At 43.1% G+C, this 19,917-nt stretch overlaps 1 protein-coding gene across 1 annotated transcript in view; it reads right to left on the bottom strand.

Moving 5' to 3' along the window:
* PTPRA (protein tyrosine phosphatase receptor type A) overlaps positions 1 to 19,917 on the bottom strand; it is a 139,736-nt gene that overhangs the window by 31,072 nt on the left and 88,747 nt on the right. The window contains exons 8-11 of the mRNA XM_089656405.1: positions 9,687 to 9,777; positions 5,943 to 6,019; positions 3,240 to 3,276; positions 914 to 1,011 (exon numbers count right to left, since the gene is read on the bottom strand). Coding sequence (XP_089512531.1) covers positions 914 to 1,011; positions 3,240 to 3,276; positions 5,943 to 6,019; positions 9,687 to 9,777 — 303 coding nt within the window. The remainder of the gene's footprint in view (positions 1 to 913; positions 1,012 to 3,239; positions 3,277 to 5,942; positions 6,020 to 9,686; positions 9,778 to 19,917) is intronic.

The raw sequence follows: 19,917 nt of genomic DNA, 5'->3' as shown, positions 1-19,917 counted from the left end.
TCACTGGGAATCAGGATATAAAAAGCAAGGGCACCAAAATCTAGGAACTCAGAAAGAGGTTTCTGGAATGTCAGGCACTTTGCTAGAGCTAAGCATTTCCTTTTCAGTAAGTAAAGCAATAATCCTCAGATGTGATATGGAATTTCCTAGATCGTATTAATACCATAAAACACTAGATGGCATGAGCACACTGCCATGGAACATAATGTGCAGTTGTAAATTTAAATCACTAGATGGTGCACATATGTGGAACACTAGTGATAGAAACCTGAACAACAGAAGCCGTGACATACAGCATGTTGCCCAAATTAATAACAAAAAACTATTGAATTATTATATTAAAGGTTAAAGTGTTACTAAACCCACAACAGTACAATCAGTCTGTATATGCAGTAAAGCATGCTTGTTATACACACAGTGGAATCTAAGGGGTTAATCATCTGCATTGTGTAAAAAGGCTGTTTGATCCTGTCTTCACTGATCCTCCCCTTCTACTGTCCCTGATCCATCTGGTGATACAACAGAGCCTTGGGGGCAAGCTGCACATGCTCAGTTTGGTGTGTATTGCTAAAGAGGTTTTTTTTTTTTTTCGTGAGAGTGCATGTGATCAGCACAGGGCCAAACAGTAATGTCCAGATAGAGGGCCAGGGATTATGCAGCCTCATAGGATGGATGGACAACTTCTGCTTCCGATCGCCTAGGCGATCGCAGCGGAAACCTGTCAATTTCCAGTACTCCCCGCTGCTCCCCAATGGTGCCAATCCTTAATGGGGAGTGGGGACCAGTCTTTAAAGCAAAATTTCCCCTTTTGGGTGGAGCTCCGCTTTCACATGACTTCTTGACCCATCATCATAAGACACACTGGTGTACCTGGGCCCCGTAATGTTCACGTTTCCTTAGACATCCTACTTACTTCTTTCCTTTCTTTCAGGTTGGTGACCATAACGATAGTCGCTGTATTTTGTTCCCAGATCATCCTCCAGAAATCATTCACAGTTTCCTCTTTTGGCCCTTGAAGTGAGAACAAAGAAATCTTATAGTCAGAATGTAACAGCAAAGCTTACTGAAAGGGAATCTTAACCTTCTTCAGATGCCTCTGATATAAAGATTTCTACACTGATCACGACTGTCTTGGTGCTGAAACACGGATTGTAACTGGGTAACATTCAGGTTTCAAAAATGAGGCAATTTTAATGTGAACTAAACTCAACTAGTGAATAACTGTGAGCAGCCAGCTCTTTACTGTGGAATAGACATGTTACGTCTCATCTACAATAACCCTTACCTGCCCGCTCAGTCTTCTACAGGATGGACACTGAGCTGCGCATGCACAGCTCAGCATGCATTCCCGGCACACTCCAGCTGTCTCCAGACTCTCATACACTTCATTGTACTTTAAAAGAGTTTTACATTTTACAGTGTACTTGTGCATTGCACATACAGCTGGCTACACACACGGCTTCCTTTCATTCCCCCGCTGTGGGACTGTAGGAAGGACAACATAATAAAGATATATAATACAAGTCTATGCTGCGATAACTCCTAATCTGAGAGGAACATGCAGAGCTTGAGAGAAAGATTTGGCATGTCAGTTTAAGGATGAAGAGCTGATTCCATTACAAAACTATTGAAGCTTATGATTATTATTATTATTATACAGTATTTATAAAGCGCCAATAGTTCACTCAGCGCTGTACATTACAAAGGGGGACAGAACATGTGACAGAACAATACCAATACAATGCAAAACATGAGGGGATTGAGGGCCCTGCTTTTTCGAGCTTACAATCTAGGATAAATTCTATCCACAATCTTAGCTGACCGAATGGTATGGCGTCTAGTGGAGTCGTCCTGTGGTCTGTGCTCTTACACTTTGCTTAATGGCTCATTTATTAGGACGGCCGTTAATGTCCACTTATACATGCCAGTGATGGAGTTCTGTCCCACAGGCAGGTGTGGTGGGGGGACCATGGATTCCGTGCACGGCTCCACCACTCCCCTCCCATTTCTGCATCACCCATACTCTCTAACCGGTCCCCCACCTCCCATGTCCCTAACCTTTCTTAATTTGTCCCTACCCTGGACAGTTTAAATCAACTGTCGCCTGCCTAAGGCCTCATTCACACCAATGTGCAGAGACAGGAGTTTTTCTGCACACGTTCTGCAAGGACACAAACGAATGAATTGTTCTCTATGTGCCCTGTTCAAACCACAACACTAGTATCACGTGCAGATTTTCTATGGAGGAATCTGCAGTGTGTACAAAGTTCACTGAAATGCATATGAAAACTAATGTTAACATGTGTCTCTGCAAGTGATATCTGTGCTTTTTTTCCCATCAGTTTTCCTGCACATATGGTGTGAACGAGCCTTTATTCTGAAGTGAAAAAGCCACATAATAACTGGCCACAACAAAGGACTGAAGAAGGTCAATGCAGTATCTCTAGCCAACAGGCACTTTGTGGCAACTCTTTTATGCTCCCAGGGGCAGGGTCTGAAAAATTCTTAGTGTACTGATGTCCAACCTAAAGCCCAGGGGCCACAAGATGCCCTTTGGTACTTGCTGTGCAACCCTTTGCAGACCCCAACAGTCAGTAGTGGAAGAATTCATTTGTAAAGAGGCTTTAGAGAAGTCTATCCTACACCTCCACCTAACAACTGTCCTTTTTTTTTTCCATCAGCTAATCCCCCCCACAGTTACATTTCGTATCACTTGACCCTCCCCTTTTAGATTGTAAGCTCTAATGAGCAGGGTCCTCTGATTCCTCCTGCCTTGAACTTTATTGTAACTGTACTGTGCAAATTGTTGGCGCTATGTAAATTCTATAATAATAAATAATAATAATACAATGACATTGATCTAGCAGTCTCATGTAGCATATCCTGAAGCTGGCTACAGGTTTTAAAATTGATCCAATTTTGATCAATCTATGGTCATTTCCGCTAAAGAGAAGTCAATCTAGTGATCAGCTTCTCTCCAATGGGAATTGTGGGAAATTTTTCTTTAATTACTGCTGCAGCCAAAGTGCTGATCAGTTAATTCCGGAGGAGTCTCTTTTTTTAAATTCTGTTTGGCCTCTATGAATGGAAAAAAAACGCAGTGTAATCCAATATCTGAAGCTTACTTAGGGCTTTGCAGGTTTACATTAAGCAAACCTGACCCCAAATTCAGCTATCGTTTCATAATCTATTGCTGCAAATTTACAACCCTGCCGAACCTCAAAAAAACAGATATTTACCTTGTGCTGCTATAAACTTGTTCTTCTCTTGATAACCCTAAAAGATAACCAAGATCAGTGTCAACACTTCTGCTTTAAATGCCAGCAACACTGGAATCTCAACCAAATGAACTTTGTGAGTGACCCAGAAGACATGATAGTTAAACAGGTACCTTTGTGCCACCCCTATGGCTTCATTCACATGAGCATGCGTTTATAGGACAGATATATTGCTAGCAAAGAATGCAATGACTGATTATGGTCTACAATTATGTCATAACATACACTATATTGCCAAAAGTATTGGGCCAGCCCTCCAAATCATTGGATTCAGGTGTTTCAATCACCTCCATGACCACAGGTGTATAAAAGCACCTAGGCATGCAGACTGCTTCTACAAACATTTGTGAAAGAATGGGTCGCTCTCAGGAGCTCAGTGAATTCAAGCGTGGTACCGTGATAGGTTGCCACCTGTGCAATAAGCCCATCCATGAAATTTCCTTGCTACTAAATATTCCACGGTCAGCTGTTAGTGGTATTATAACAAAGTGGAAGCAACTGGGAACAACAGCAACTCAGCCACCAAGTGGTAGACCACGTAACATGACAGAGCGGGGTCAGCGCATGCTGAAGCACACAGTGCGCAGAAGTCACCAACTGTCTGCAGAGTCAATAGCTAAAGACCTCCAAACTTCATGTGGCACAACAATGTGTAGGGAGTTTCATAGAATGGGTTTCCATGGCCGAGAAGCTACAGCCAAGCCTTACATCACCAAGTACACTGCAAAGCGCCGGATGCAGTGGTGTAAAAGCACGCCACCACTGGACCACTGGAGACGTGATCTTTGGAGTGAGGAATCATGCTTCTCTGTCTGACAATCCGATGGACATGTCTGGGTTTGGTGGTTGCCAGGAGAACGGTACTTGCCTGACTGCATTGTGCCAAGTGTAAAGTTTGGTGGAGGGGGATTATGGTGTGGGGTCGTTTTTCCTGGGTTGGGCTTGGCCTCTTAGTTCCAGTGAAGGGAACTCTTAAGGCATCAGCATACCAAGACATTTTGTACAATTTCATGCTCCCAACTTTGTGGGAAGAGTTTGGTGATGGCCCCTTCCTGTTCCAACATGACTGCGCACCAGTGCACAAAGCAAGGTCCATAAAGACATGGATGAGTGAGTTTGGTTTGGAGGAACTTGACTGGCCTGCACAGAATCCTGACCTCAACCAGATAGAACACCTTTGGGATGAATTAGAGTGGAGACTGTGAGCCAGGCCTTTGTGTTCAACATCAGTACCTGACCTCACAAATGTGCTTCTGGAAGAATGGTCAAACCTTCCCATAGACACCCTCCTAAACCTTGTGGACAGCCTTCCCAGAAGAGTTGAAGGTGTTATAGCTGCAAAGAGCGGGGCCAACTCAATACTGAACCCTACGGACTAAGACTGGGGGGCCATTAAAGTTCAGGTTCATGTAAAGGCAGGCCGACCAATACTTTTGGCAATATAGTGTGTGTAGCTAGAGAAGCCCTTTAAATGTTGCTTGCAAGCTTGGGAATCTCCAGAGTAAATCTGGTGTTATTTGTAAAAAATTAGCTTCGGAAATAGCAATGACACTTACAGGAAGTAATTACACAAAAGTGCCTACATGGGAATACTTAGACTGGGCTAGCAGCACAGCCCAGATTTAGGCTCCATACACACGGGGTGTTTTAATAACGCTGGTAACGTTAGCTGTGTAAAGTCACATTAAAAACGTGAGTTTTTCAGCGGTTTTGTATTAGCGTTTAGCCGCGTTTTTTCGAGGTTTTTTTTTTAACCAAAAAATATTTTTTTTTTTTTTTGGTCAACAAAAGTCCAAGAACGCTGGCTTGACGCGATTTACCACGTTTTACCGCGTTAGAGTGTTTTTACTGCTAAAAAAACTCCTCTAGAAACCCACTAGTTTCGGGGATTTTTTCCAGCCAAAAAACGCCCCTGCCAAAAAACGTTGATTACAGTCTATGTGTGCATGGACACATAGGATAACATGCTGGGGAGCTTACTGGCTGTAGAAAAAAACATCAAAAGCCAAAAACAGCAGCTGTAAAAATGTGACGTGTGCATGAGAACTCACATAGCACACTTGGGTCTCTGACAGAAGCTGCGTCTAAAAAAAGTCTCTCTTTATAGGCTGGAAGTGTGAATCTGGGGCTAATGATCACTTTGACAGTACAAAGGGGAGGTCCTACAGTTACAACAAAGCTTAGCTTTGGATATTATCATGATTAGGACCAGTAAAAGTGACGGCAGCAACAAAGCATTAGAAATAAAACCTGCCTTTGTATTTGGCATCACCCCCACTGCATTCCTGGAGCACAAGACTGGCTGAACAGATACATAAATGCAGCTAGGACAGTCAATCACATACATGTATATCAGCTTTGGACTAAGAAGTCTGGATGGAGATCAACCAGAAGAGAAGAGTGCTAGATTTATTCTACCTATCTGCAACCCAAAATTCAGAAATAAAGAAGGCACAATAAAAGAACGCTTATTTACTATAGCAAACATATGTCTCCATTGGAGGCTACTTTTAAAAATGTGAATTGCCTGGGTTTAACACTTTCTGAATCAAGTGCCAGGAACAAGTATGCAGATCAGGAACACTTAATTCACTGAATACATGCTTGTTTCAAGTCAGTGTCTATGAAAATCACTTTAAATGATGATGATGTAAAAACACTCACATTGATAAAAGAGGCATTAATGTAGTCTGAGTCAGGCACTCCCTCTATGGGTGACAGGTGAACTCTGGAATGGTCATCTGCAAAACGTAGAAAAGTCAGAAGCAGTTAGAAATTTGCAGCTGTGATCTAAAATGACATTGTATGACTATAGAAAGTGTCTGCTTAACACAATAAAGCTGGGATTAGCAATAAGCAAAACGATCTGCTATAATGGAGACTTGACTGGGAAAATTATAGGTACCCCAATACCTTTTTTTATTAACTACTAATTATTTATGTGCATTTGGTTATCTTTATTTATGGGGGATCATTTAAATGCGTTTTAGTTGAGTGTTATTAGTTGGTTTACTATTTTTATTATATTAAATGAGGGTATTATGAATATAAATGAAATTGAGGGTATTAGTAAGTACATCATGTCACTAATAGATGATTTATGAGCACTTGGTAAAATATTTTTTTAGAGGAGTATTTCATGTGGAATTATTTTGATATTTATTTGGAGGAGATTGATTAGTTGAAATTATCTATTTAAATATTTTTTGGTATTTATACACTTTTATTAGTTATTTGTATCATAATTTGAATTAATTTAATAGTAATAATTTAATTAGTATTCATTGAGAAGTATTTAGGAGCGCAACATATATTTGTAGATACCCCAATACCTGCAATGCAGATGAATTCCCTCACTCTGCCCCCCTTGAAGTCAGCAGGTAATGAGGTCCTTTGAACTCCTTAAAGGATCACTTCTGCAACAGAGGGATTCTTATGGCATGATCTACCTCTGTCCTTCAACTGGCCTCCACACCACAAATGAGGGAACCAATGGACAATATTGATTTGTTTGGTGGAAGCACAAGAGTAGAATTTCATCACTTCCCTACAATATGGAGTACACTACATTTTGCAGAAGTAGTATATTCCTTACCAGGGATCTGGCACAATGAGAGCACTTACAATACCAGTGCTGCCTGAACCAAACAAGATAAGGAATCTACACCAGTTTATCACTCGCCGATTAGATCGGGTGAGATCATATAGCAGCATACAATACACTCATCGGCCACTTTATTAGGTACACCTTGCTAGTGCCAGGAAAATACCCCCCACACCATTACACCACCACCCTGAACCATTGATACAAGGCAGGATGGATCCACCACACCATTACACCACCACCAGCACCCTGAGCCATTGATACAAGGCAGGATGGATCCACCACACCATGACATCACCGCCACCACCACCCTGAACCATTGATACAAGGCAGGATGGATCCACCACACCATAACACCACCACCAGCACCCTGAACCATTGATACAAGGCAGGCTGGATTCATGTTTCATATTTCAAATTTTGACCATACCATCTGAATGTCGCAGCAACCAGTCTGCCCATTTGCCTCTGACATCAACATGGCATTTCCATCCACACAACTGCAGCTCACTGGATATTTTCTCTGTTTCAAACCATTCTCTGTAAACCCTAGAGATTGTTGTGCGTGAAAATTCCAGTAGATCAGCAGTTTTTGAAATACTCAGACCAGCCCGTCTGGCACCAACAACCATGCCACAATCAAAGTCCCCTATATCCCCTTTCTTCCCCATTCTGATGCTGGATTTAAACTTCAGCAAGTCTTCTTCACCATGTCTAGATGCCTAAATGAATTAAGTTGCTGCCAATGATTGGCTGATTAGCAGTTTGAGTAACCAAGCAATGGAACAGATGTACCTAATAAAGTGGCCGGTGAGTGTATATTCCCATCACACACATTCCTAGACAAGGTCTGTAAGGAGTGTGCGCTGTAGCAACTGCCAGAATGTCAGCTGTTATCAGTACATAAGAACATATGTGGGCAAAACTCCATGGATCTGTAATCAATTGCCCAATCATTAATTGAAAAGATCAGATTGCTAAGTGTCAGTGCAACATTGCAAGGCCACGCAGGATCTCTTCATCAGGTATTGTAAACATGTCTAGGAAAGAGGTCCTGCAAGGCCTCAATGTTGCACACTTGTGATCCCTTTATTAAATGTTTGGCCCAGTGATGATAAATCCATGGTATGCTGGAATCTAATGTTCTTATCTGTCTACATCAGTGGTCTTCATGCTGTGGTCCATGAGTAGAATGTGGCCCTTTCCATGCCTTTATTTGATATGAGGTACTATTCCTCAAAAGGACAGTAGCTGCTTGGCACTCCTCCTCCCATATGGCGCAATATTCCCCACCCACTGACACCGATGGGGCACTATTCCCCCCCCCCCAACTGACACCAATGATGGGGCACTATTCCCCCCACTGACACCAATGATGGGGCACTATTCCTCCCACTGACACCAATGATGGGGACTATTCCTCCCACTGACACCAATGATGGGGACTATTCCTCCCACTGACACCAATGATGGAGCCCTATTCCCCCCACTGACACCAATGCTGGGGCACTATTCCCCCCACTGACACCAATGCTGGGGCACTATTCCCCCCACTGACACCAATGCTGGGGCACTATTCCCCCCACTGACACCAATGCTGGGGCACTATTCCCCCCACTGACACCAATGATGGGGCACTATTCCCCACACTGACACCAATGATGGGGCACTATTCCCCCCACTGACACCAATGATGGGGCACTATTCCCCCCACTGACACCAATGATGGGGCACTATTCCCCCCACTGACACCAATGATGGGGCACTATTCCCCCCACTGACAGCAATGATGGGGCACCATTCCCCCCACTGACAGCAATGATGGGGCACCATTCCCCCCACTGACAGCAATGATGGGGCACCATTCCCCCCACTGACACCAATGATGGGGCAACATTCCCCCCACTGACACCAATGATGGGGCAACATTCCCCCCCACTAACACGGGGCACTATTTCTCCCACTGATGTAAGGCACTATTCCTAAAACTGACACTAAAAATTTGGCATTCTTCCTCTCAGACACCAGCGATGGGAGACAAATTCCTCCAATTGATACCAATGACGGGGTACAATTCCTCCCATTAATATCAATGATGGGCATTGGTTACATCCACCTACATTGGGGCTTTTCCTACTCCCACTAGGCAAAGTCTAGCCCCCGTGAAGTCTGAAGGACAGTAATCTGGCTCTTTGTTGGGAAAGGTTGCAGTCCCCTGGTCTATATAGTAGTGTGAAGCTGTAAATGAGGAAATGTAGTGGCAAAAGATCCACAGAATCTCTGTACAGGTTTACTTCAGGCCAACAAATCAAATCGGTAATCAAAAGGTATGTTGGATCTCGGTGTCAGGGATTCTTGAATCAAGAAAAGCACTGCATACACTGTACCCGATTGTTAGGCCTCTTCTACATCAAAAGAAAACAAGCATATTCGGCATTATTACATAAAGAGCTCTTATGCGCAATGATCCTCAACAACCAATCAGCATTCAGTCTGCCAGGGTCAGACCAGCAGAAGGTGGATTCTGATTGGTTGCAATTAATTATTGCACCTAAAAAGAATATTGTATGTACTTTATAATCATTCTGCCTATGTTTATTTGTACTACATAGATCGGAAGATCTTTTACTGTTGAGCCTTTATTTGAGCTTTTACTTTTTTGAAAAATTACCAATAAAAATGAATGGAAAGAAAAATATTGAATAAAGCAGACTATTTATAAAATAAAGTTTGCATGTAAATATTTGTCAGATGGTGGGTTTTTCTTCCAGAAATGACGGTACACAATGTGGATGAGCACTTACAGGGCAGTATGTTGACGTATCTGTTCTTCTCTTTGTTCTCTTCCTTTGACGCGGCTTCACATGTAGCTTGGATAGGGCAGGCTGGCAGAGCCTACAGATAGAAATACATACATGTTGGAGCGAACACCAAAAATGTCCTCCAAGTGGCAGTACAGTCACATGCAAGTAGAGACTTCAGACAAAAACAAAAAACCACAAACAAAAACCCACATTTAACAGAAGGCTAATCATTTATCATCATTCCACTGTATCAACCTGCTGTCAGGTCAGTGTAGTCTACTCTGATACATCCACTAAGGGAGAATTTGAATAATGACTGAAAACACTATTTTTAACCTCCCTAGCGGTCTGATTATGTCCATATTTCTGTGCGCAAAGCGGTACTTTTTTGCATGGAAATATGTCATTTTTTTATTGTAGGCCTGTAAATTTTAGGAATAACTCACTGAAATCTGTCCGATCAAGAGTCTATTAAACATCCCGGGTATGTTAAAATTTGAAATCATAAATTATAACTTAATAATCGTAAAAAATAATATAACAACAACTTTAATTCAATAATATAATCAAACCAAAAACACTGAAATTTGAAATATAGCGCCAAGCTCGCACATCACTGCGCAAAGTCGCAAAATCGTTTTCAGTGTCTGATGACGAATTTCCCCACGAATCATTATCACTCAATTCTGCAAGTGGTTCTAATTTACTATCGCTGTTCTCTAGTTGTTATAAAACCGCTTTTGACCTAAAGGGACGCTTTTTGGATGCCATGGACATTTCTCAGTTTCCAAGCAGAAAGAACGGTAAAAATGCTGGCAGGGAGCAGGACAAAGCACTCGGGACAAAATGTATGTGAAATGGTTTGATACAGGAATGTTTTACTATGTGATTTTAGTGAATGTCACTTTTAAAATTTTTAAATTTCCCACCGGTTACGTCCCGACGTCGCAGGCGACGGAACCCAGATGACAGCTGCCGGCATCGGCCTGAGGACATTACAGGAGACGCTGCAGGAGGGACATTGCGGGAGCGAAGGACTAGGTAAGTGCAGAAGGGAACCCGGAGCAGCGCTGCAGGGTATTCCCGAGTGTAGCTCGGGGTTACCGCTTGTGGTGCTGAAACTTTACCCCGAGCTACACTGGGGAATACCTCCAGGGAGGTTAAAGGGAGTGTGTACTATAGAAAAAAAAAAAAAAAAAACCTAACACTCAAATAATTTCAGATTTAGGGAATAAATAATCAATCATGTGCAGACGTTTTCTTTTCAATTGCAACATTGTAACCTAGCAATCAATGCCTACAATTAGGCTGTTGACATAAGGCGATTTGGAATCGTGGGCATTGCGTATCCTGACGCTACTCCAGTCTCATCTATGGGGCATTAATGCCCCCAAACTGAAAATGTAAACAAGCCCTTTCTGTCCTGAGCCCCCTATAAGGCTGCTTTCACCCTGATCTGCTGCGGTGTGAAACTAGACTACTAGTTGTTAACCCTTTTATAGGTGCCAATATGCTCAATGCAAAAGCGCAGTTGATGTGATGTTTAATACCCCGACCTTCTTTTCCTCTTCCAGCTTCTGCTGGCATTGCTCTCCAGGCTACTAGAAAGGTCCCAGGTGAAGTGCAGTTGGTATCACTCCGCCTGGGATAGGAGCCGGCGTTACAGAGGAAGCTTCGACTCGTTTGGCTCCTGGTCCCTCTGCTGTCAGTTCAATGCACTCTGATGCTCTGGGATGGTGGGTCAGCAAGCCTAGATTGTGATCAATGGGTTGCCGACCCTGGGCATGCCCTTCCCTGGCTCCGAGAGCCAAAGTTGAGCACCCCTGCTGTAGGAGATAATAAATGCCTGGAAGTGGTTGCATTGACACATTACTTAGCAGGCCTACAATTGAATGCTAGGTCCTCGTTTTATTTCCAGTCAAAAAGTTTAAAATGGAAATCTTTGCAACAAAAAAGGGACACGATGGCAACTGTAGCTATGACAGCTGGGCAGCACACTGGCTAAGTGGTTAGCACTTCCGCCTAGGTTCATCGGCTCGAATCCCAACCATGGCACAACCTGCCTGGAGTTTGCATGTTCTCCCTGTGCCTACGTGGGTCCTCCCACACGCCAAAGACAAGTTGGTAGGTTAATTGGATCCTGTCTAAAATTGGCCCTAGTATGTGTATGAATTTGGAGTCCTTAGATTGTACGCTTCTTGAGGGTTAGCGACTGATGTGACTGTACAATATATATGTGTAAATTGATCGTGCTATCCCTGTACCTGTAATAAATAAGTTAAATCGCACTTACAAACTGCTGCGCAAATACTATGTGACATAAAAAAATTGAAAAACCCACCAATTTATTCTCTAGGGACTCTGCTTTAAAAAAATATATAATGCTTCGGGGTTCCAAGACATTTTTAGGAAAAAACACAGATCGTTACAAACAGTAAACAAAAAGGCTGGTCTGGAAGGGGTTATACATATCATACAATTAATAAAAACACAAAGAATATTTCATGTAATATGGCATTGGATCTAATCCTCCATGTAACAGACACCTCTCTCCTGGAGCTTCCCACCCTATATCTCCAACATTGTATTGGAAGCACACATCGATCAATAATAAAAAGGAAGTGCGAATGGCCGCCATTATATTTAGCATTCCAAAGAATGAAATGGTGTAATTTCAGCAAGTATGTAAATTTAGCTGAATGTAAAAACCCCTCCCTGGCTGGGGGGCTGCCAAGACATCGCCAGATATCAAGTGACACAAAGCTACATCCTTATTCTCCAATAATAATCCATACACATGCACTACCTATAGGCCCTGTAATCTATTTTACATGACATGATTTCTTAGGGTGTTTTTAGAACTCCTCTGTAAGCTCCCAAACCTCTCCTTTTCTTCCACACTTCTGTTTGGTTGGAATGATTACCGCACATTAGTTGTGGTCATGTACACTACAAAGTACAATTTAGATCAGTCGCCCCCATCAGGGTACGTTATAGATCAGTCGCCCCCATCAGGGTACAATATAGATCAGTCGCCCCCATCAGGGTACAATATAGATCAGTCGCCCCCATCAGGGTACATTATAGATCAGTCGCCCCCATCAGGGTACATTATAGATCAGTCGCCCCCATCAGGGTACATTATAGATCAGTCGCCCCCATCAGGGTACATTATAGATCAGTCGCCCCCACCAGGGTACATTATAGATCAGTCGCCCCCATCAGGGTACATTATAGATCAGTCGCCCCCATCAGGAGACAGTATAGATCAGCCCCCATCAGGGTACATTATAGATCAGTCGCCCCCATCAGGGTACATTATAGATCAGTTGCTCCATCAGGGTACAATATAGATCAGTCGCCCCCATTAGGGTACAATATAGATCAGTCGCCCCCATCAGGGTACATTATAGATCAGTCGCCCCCATCAGGGTACATTATAGATCAGTCGCCCCCATCAGGGTACATTATAGATCAGTCGCCCCCATCAGGATACAGTATAGATCAGCCCCCATCAGGGTACATTATAGATCAGTCGCCCCCATCAGGGTACATTATAGATCAGTTGCTCCATCAGGGTACAATATAGATCAGTCGCCCCCATCAGGGTACAATATAGATCAGTCGCCCCCATCAGGGTACATTATAGATCAGTCGCCCCCATCAGGGTACATTATAGATCAGTCGCCCCCATCAGGGTACAATATAGATCAGTCACCCCCATCAGGGTACATTATAGATCAGTCGCCCCCATCAGGGTACATTATAGATCAGTTGCCCCCATCAGGGTACATTATAGATCAGTCGCCCCCATCAGGATACAGTATAGATCAGCCCCCATCAGGGTACATTATAGATCAGTCGCCCCCATCAGGGTACATTATAGATCCATTGCACCTATCAGAGTGCTCTGGGTACCTGTAGGAGAACTCCCTGTAGCCTGGCTTGCAGGAGCTGGGAGGACAAATGTGTTGCAGTGGGTGTGGCACATGTGACATCATTGGTTGCTAGGGACGTTAGCATTCCCAGCAACCAATTACTGCTGCCCACTTAGACCAGGACTTGTGGGCGGTCCTCCATTTTAACTAAGGCTCTATGAGCGTGTGCAGGAGGTGGAGCCAGGGACAGTATGCGGGAGTGGCTGGGGCAGAATAATTAGGGGCGGGGCGGGAGAACAATGTAAAATCGACCTTCTAATATAGTGCTGTGGGGGAGATTTAATTTTTTTAAAAAACTTGTCTGTCAGTGAATGGGTTAAAACTAGCATTAAAAAAATGAATATCTGAGCGCTCACCCCTCCCCCTCTCTGGCAGTAGCAGTTGTTCGCATCTAGGGACATCACTACACTCCTGCTGAGCCCCAAGTGTAATATGCTGCACCCCCCTCTGGATTAAGATCCCATTCATTGCCCCCCCCCCCCCCTTCCATACCAGCTGAAAGTTATCAGGACGACTGGAAAAGCTTGCATCATCTGCCAGCAAGAGAGAGAGAATGATTGATACATGTCATTGGCATCCTCTCCTGTCTGCAGCTCTGATAGTGTCGTATTTCACGCACTGTTGGTGAATATTGTAGGTTTGTTTGGGGTTTTGACTGCACACAGAGGTCAGAAAGAGCTCAGAAGGTGGAGTTTGTGACTCCTAGAGAAATATTGGAAAAATCAGAAAAAATAAAAATTGGCTGGTGCTGACCAATCAGATGCTGTCTGGCCCGAACTGTCATCGCTGCAAGGAGGCGAAAGATTTGAAATCCCCACCACTTTCTCTCCTCTCCTACCACTGACACTCAGCATGGGATGCCTGCGGGGAGGTTTCCTGCACCGCTCCTGTGTCTACGTGCGGTATGACCGGCTAATCTCTGCGGTGTAATTTGCATCCATTAAAGCAAATCACACCACAAAGTATTGGTTAAGGTACTGGGAGTATTTTCACAAGGAGTACTCATGAAAATACTCGGTATCGGCACTGATACTGATATCCATGCATCCCTAGTTACTATCCATAGGCGACGCTTTAAAAGCCTTTACAGGTTACCACTTTAGATTTGAAGAGGAGATCTGGTGCTAGAATTACTGACCATGAACTGATGTTTGCGGTGATACCTCACATGTGTGGGACACTCACCATCTGCGTGCATGCAAGCTTTTGAGTGCAAGCATGGGTGGGGGGGCAGGGAGCACTTTACCCCCCCCCCCCCCCACTTAAAAAAAAAAGTTTTTTCATCGCTTTTATTTTCGGTCACAAAGAATGTAAACATCCCTTGTGACAGCAATAGGCATGTGACAGGTACTCTCTATGGATAGATCTGAGGTCAATAAGAACCCACATCCTTCCTCTGCCCATAAAAGCATTCAATCACACCAAAATCGGTGTGAATGAACGGTTTTATTTTTTTTTTAAAATGGCGCCATGTATTGGCAGGAAGTGATGTCATTGCTTCTGGGTTACTAATTAACAGAGTGTGGGCAGCACAGTGGCTAAATAGTTAGCACATCCGCCTGGCAGCACTAGGGTCGTTGGTTCAAATCCCAACCACGGCACCATCTGCCTGGAGTTTGCATGTTCTCCCTGTGCCTGCGTGGGTTTCCTTCGGGTGGTCCGGTTTCCTCCCACACTCCAAAAGACATGCTGGTAGGTGAGTTGGCTCCTGTCTAAATTGTCCCTAGTATGTGTATGTATGAATGTAAGTTAGGGACCTTAGATTGTACGCTCCTTGAGGGTTAGGGACTGATGTGAATGTACAATATTATATGTAAAGCACTGCGTAAATTGACGGCACTATACAAGTACCTGAAATAAACAGAGCAGAACAAAGCCGATCCGGTCTTGTTTGGCTCTGTGACCAGCTGGCGGTAGCGCTGGCTGGTAGATGGGGACACCCAGTGGGATGGGAGATCCCATTAAAGCCATGGAAGCTGCAAGCATCATTACGGTATGACCACTTGAAGTCCAGTGATGTACCAGGGATGTGACTGGTCAGCAAATGGTTAATTTAAATGAATAATTTAACCATTTGTAATTGAATAATTTAACAATCATTAGGAATCGTTTAGGAATAATACATAGCAGTTTAATGGACAGTATGAATATCTGTAAAACAATGAACAGAAAACCATACATAAATATTTCTACTGTTTTAGTCTCTTGTTTTCTCTTCCAGACAAAGCAAAGGGAGCACCAGGCTGGTGTATGACCCACCCCCCCCTTCATAGTCGATGACCCATTTCCTGCCTGATCTCAGGGCTGATAAATACTGACATACTTTCTGACCAATACTGAGTTAACATAACCTCTGCTTTGCTTTAACTTATCTATGTATTTGTGTTCATAGCTGGTCTGATGGTTTAGCAACTGCCGCAATGCACAGCCAGGCAGGTGACGCCACTACCTCCTGTTGCAGTTTTGCAATTTCCCGCCCACTCATTAAAACATGAAAGGTCATCTCCACAGCACTGAAAATACTTCTTACCGGCTTCTTGACACACAGACGTGTAGGAAGTATCACAGCCGTGTAGGAAGTATCACAGCCAGTGGGTTAGGATGTGTCAGGCAACCAGCATTTTTATAAGAAGATCAGCAATAGTAGTCCATGTGTCCCAGTCATGTCAGGTTTATTGTCCCTGGCACTGGAGTTCTGAACTATTCTCTCTATAATTTGATGTTGTATAAAGAAAAATATATGAAATGTACAGTTGTGTTCAAAATAATAGTGTGTTTAAAAAAGTGAATAAAGCTGAAAATCCCTCTAATAGCATTTATTTCCATAGACACAAATGCATTGGGAACACGACACATTCTATTCCAAATCAAAACATGATGAAAAATAGATCAAATTTGTGTTGTTCCTCTAAAAAAATTGAAGAAAAGTGATTAGACTGTTCAAAAACATAGCAGTGTTTGTATTCTTCTTTACAAACTCAAACATTCACTATATAAACTAAAAAATGTTTGAAGATTTTGCTTTCCTTTGAATCACTTAATGAATATTTGGTTGTAGTCGCACTGTTTCTGAGAACTGCTGTACATCTGTGTTGCATGGAGTCACCCAACTTCTGGCCCCTGTGAACAGGTATTCCAGCCCAGGATGATTGGACTACATTCCACAGTTCTTCTCTATTTCTTGGTTTTGCCTCAGAAACTGCATTTTTGATGTCACCCCACAAGTTTTCTATTGGATTAAGATCCGGGGATTGGGCTGGCCACTCCATAACGTCAATCTTGTTGGTCTGGAACCAAGATGTTGCCCCTTTACTGGTGTGTTTGGGGTCGTTGTCTTGTTGGAACACCCATTTCAAGGGCATTTCCTCTTCAGCATAAGGCAGCATGATCTCTTCAAGTATTCAGATGTATTCAAACTGATCCATGATCCCTGGTATGCGATAAATAGGCCCAACACCGTAGTATGAGAAACATCCCCATATCATGATGCTTGCACCACCATGCTTCACTGTCTTCACAGTGTACTGTGGCTTGAATTCAGTGTTTGGGGGTCATCTGACAAACTGTCTCCGGCCACTAGACCCAAAAAGAACAATCTTCCTTTCATCAGTCCACAAAATGTTGCGCCATTTCTCTTTAGGCCAGTCAATGTGCTCTTTGGCAAATTGTAACCTCTTCAGCACATGTCTTTTTTTCAACAGTGGGACTTTGCGGGGGCTTCTTGCAGATAGCTTGGCTTCACATAGGCGTCTTCTAATTGTAACAGTACTCACAGGGAACTTTACACCTTCTTTCATCTTCCTGGAGCTGATTGTTGGCTGAGTCCTTGCCATTTTGGCTATTGTTCTATCCATTCGAATGGTAGTTTTTCACTTTCTTCCACGTCTTTCAGGTTTTGGTTGCCATTTTAAAGCATTTGCAATCATCTTAGCTGAGCAGCCTATCATTTTCTGTACTTTATATGTTTTCCCCTCTCCAATCAACTTTTTAATCAAGGTACTCTGTTCTTCTGAACAATGTCTGGAACGACCCATTTTCCTCAGAATTTCAGAGAGAAATGCACTGTAACCAGCATGTACAACATTTGCTGCCTTCCTTCCTTAAATAAGGGCAATAATTGCCACCTGTTTTTCAAAGAATGATTGACCTCACTAATAGAACTCCACACTGCTATTATTTTGAACATGTCCCTTTCAATTAGTGATTCAATTACACAGAATCAGCAGCATGCATGTCATGACTGTTGGGTCTGTTGGATTTCTATTACTCTACTACACCTGCTAGTAAATTATTTGCCATGTAGAAATATCATTTCTACCAAAAACAGTGATTGATCAGGTTAGTGATGTCTGACTGCTATTATTTTGAACACAGCTGTAGGTGAATATGCTGAATCTGATTCTTTTTTTCTCATTGCAGATGTACGCAGTCTTTGCTACAGACAGAGCTCACATGGCAGGCCTGTCCCAGTGATTGAGACCGAATGTAACATTCACACTGAGATTCCACCAGAGTGAGACATTCAACCAAAGTGTCACATTCAATTAGAGGGTGCTTTTTTTCAGGATGGTGTTGGACCAGAATCTCTGTCATTTTGGATGCGCAACATGCAATTGAATGCCATTATTTTTCTGCTGCGATTGTTGTGCGGTAAGACATGCATTTAAAACTCACACTAAGCTTGTCACCTGAAAAGGATCAGGAACTTTTTTGGGTGACAAATGCACATACGGTAGCCCATTCAGGTGAATTGGCTGCCCTATGTGCAACACATGGAAATGTGTGTACACAGCGCTTTCAGTTGCAAGTGGGAACCAGCTCATTCCTGCAATTTAATATCTGAATGGGGCCTTAAAATGATGCTAAAAACGGTTTTTTACTTTAATGTTTTACTTGCATGAAGGTAAGAAAATGTTTTCTATTTCCCTGTTCTCCTCCTTTCCTGTGTGAAGAAGTGAGGGGAGAACAGATCCAGCACTATGCAGGGCTCTATCTCTTCTACCCGCTCTTCCTCTTCACACAGGGACTTGAACAGCAGCAGGAGCCACAGACACACAGTACAGGAGCAAGCAGACACCATGGGGTTTATTTACTAAAGCTGGAGAGTCCAAAATCAGACTCCCTTCTGCATAGAAACCAATCAGCTTCTAACCTCAGCTTGTTCAATGAAGCTTTGGCAATGAAACCTGGAAGCTGATTGGTTTCTATGCAGAAGGGAGTCTGATTTTGGACTCTCCAGCTTTAGTAAATAAACCCCCTTGTGCCCCCGTAGCAAACAGCTTGCTATGGGGACAAACGAAGATGAGAAGGAACCAAGATCACCAGCAGGGAACCCAAGAAAAGGACTATTGGGCTGCCATGTGTAATACCACTGCACAGAGCTGGTGGGTACAGGTCTGTTATTTTAATTAAAATAAAAACAATTGATTTTAGTAACGCTTTAAAGATGAATTTTAGACATTGGCTTAGCTTGGATCAATTTAAAAATGCAAATTTCACACCTGACTGTGACTAATAGTTAGCAGAAGCAAAGGGAGTGGCATGTCCATAACCATGCAAATCATGACATCACCGCCCCACCTTATCAAACTGAAAAAAACAAAACAAAAAAACAAACAAGGTATTCTATGAATGGCAGGAGTGTTACATGAGCAACCCCTTGGATCACTATGCAGAAGAGCAGCTGCTTGGCACTGAACCCAAAAGACTGCTGCTATCACTGTAGTAGCAGAGACTACTACTGTGCCTTGATGCTTCCACAGGAATTGGTCGTAGCTAAAACATGCATACTTACATTGATCCAAGTTGTACCAATATAACTATGCAAGAAAAATCATATTTAAACTTCAGCTTTAAACCTGCCCACTAGAACAATCGGTTTTGAATGAAATAGAACCTTTACAGATTTACACAGTTATGGACACACCACCCCCTCTTCTTCTCCTACTAACCAGGACGGTGGGTTAGGTTACTTTTTTCCAACGACAGGACCACGAATAGCCCTTTCTCTGGCCCTAATCACTTCATATATATTTAAAGCGATAGTAAACACAGCTTGGACACTTGTACCTGCAGGGAAGCTTATGATAAAGCGTAATTGTAGGTACAAGGAACATGTGCACTGTTTAGGAGATATTCACGGTTTCTCAAGCCAATGACGTCACCGGCACACGAGCTCTGAAGAGATGGCATACTCATGCCATCACTTCAGAGCTCTGTGCCGCAACCGTGACTCCCATGCGCATGTGTGAGCGAGACATCATCACGGTTCAGCCATTCAAATGGCTGGAGCC

The sequence above is a fragment of the Staurois parvus genome, unplaced genomic scaffold, assembly GCF_062004578.1.
Source record: "Staurois parvus isolate SC_StPar_1 unplaced genomic scaffold, SC_StPar_1.0 ptg000903l, whole genome shotgun sequence".
NCBI lineage: Eukaryota > Metazoa > Chordata > Amphibia > Anura > Ranidae > Staurois > Staurois parvus.
Note: the sequence above shows the minus strand (reverse complement) of the source record. Positions and strands in the feature narration are given on the sequence as shown.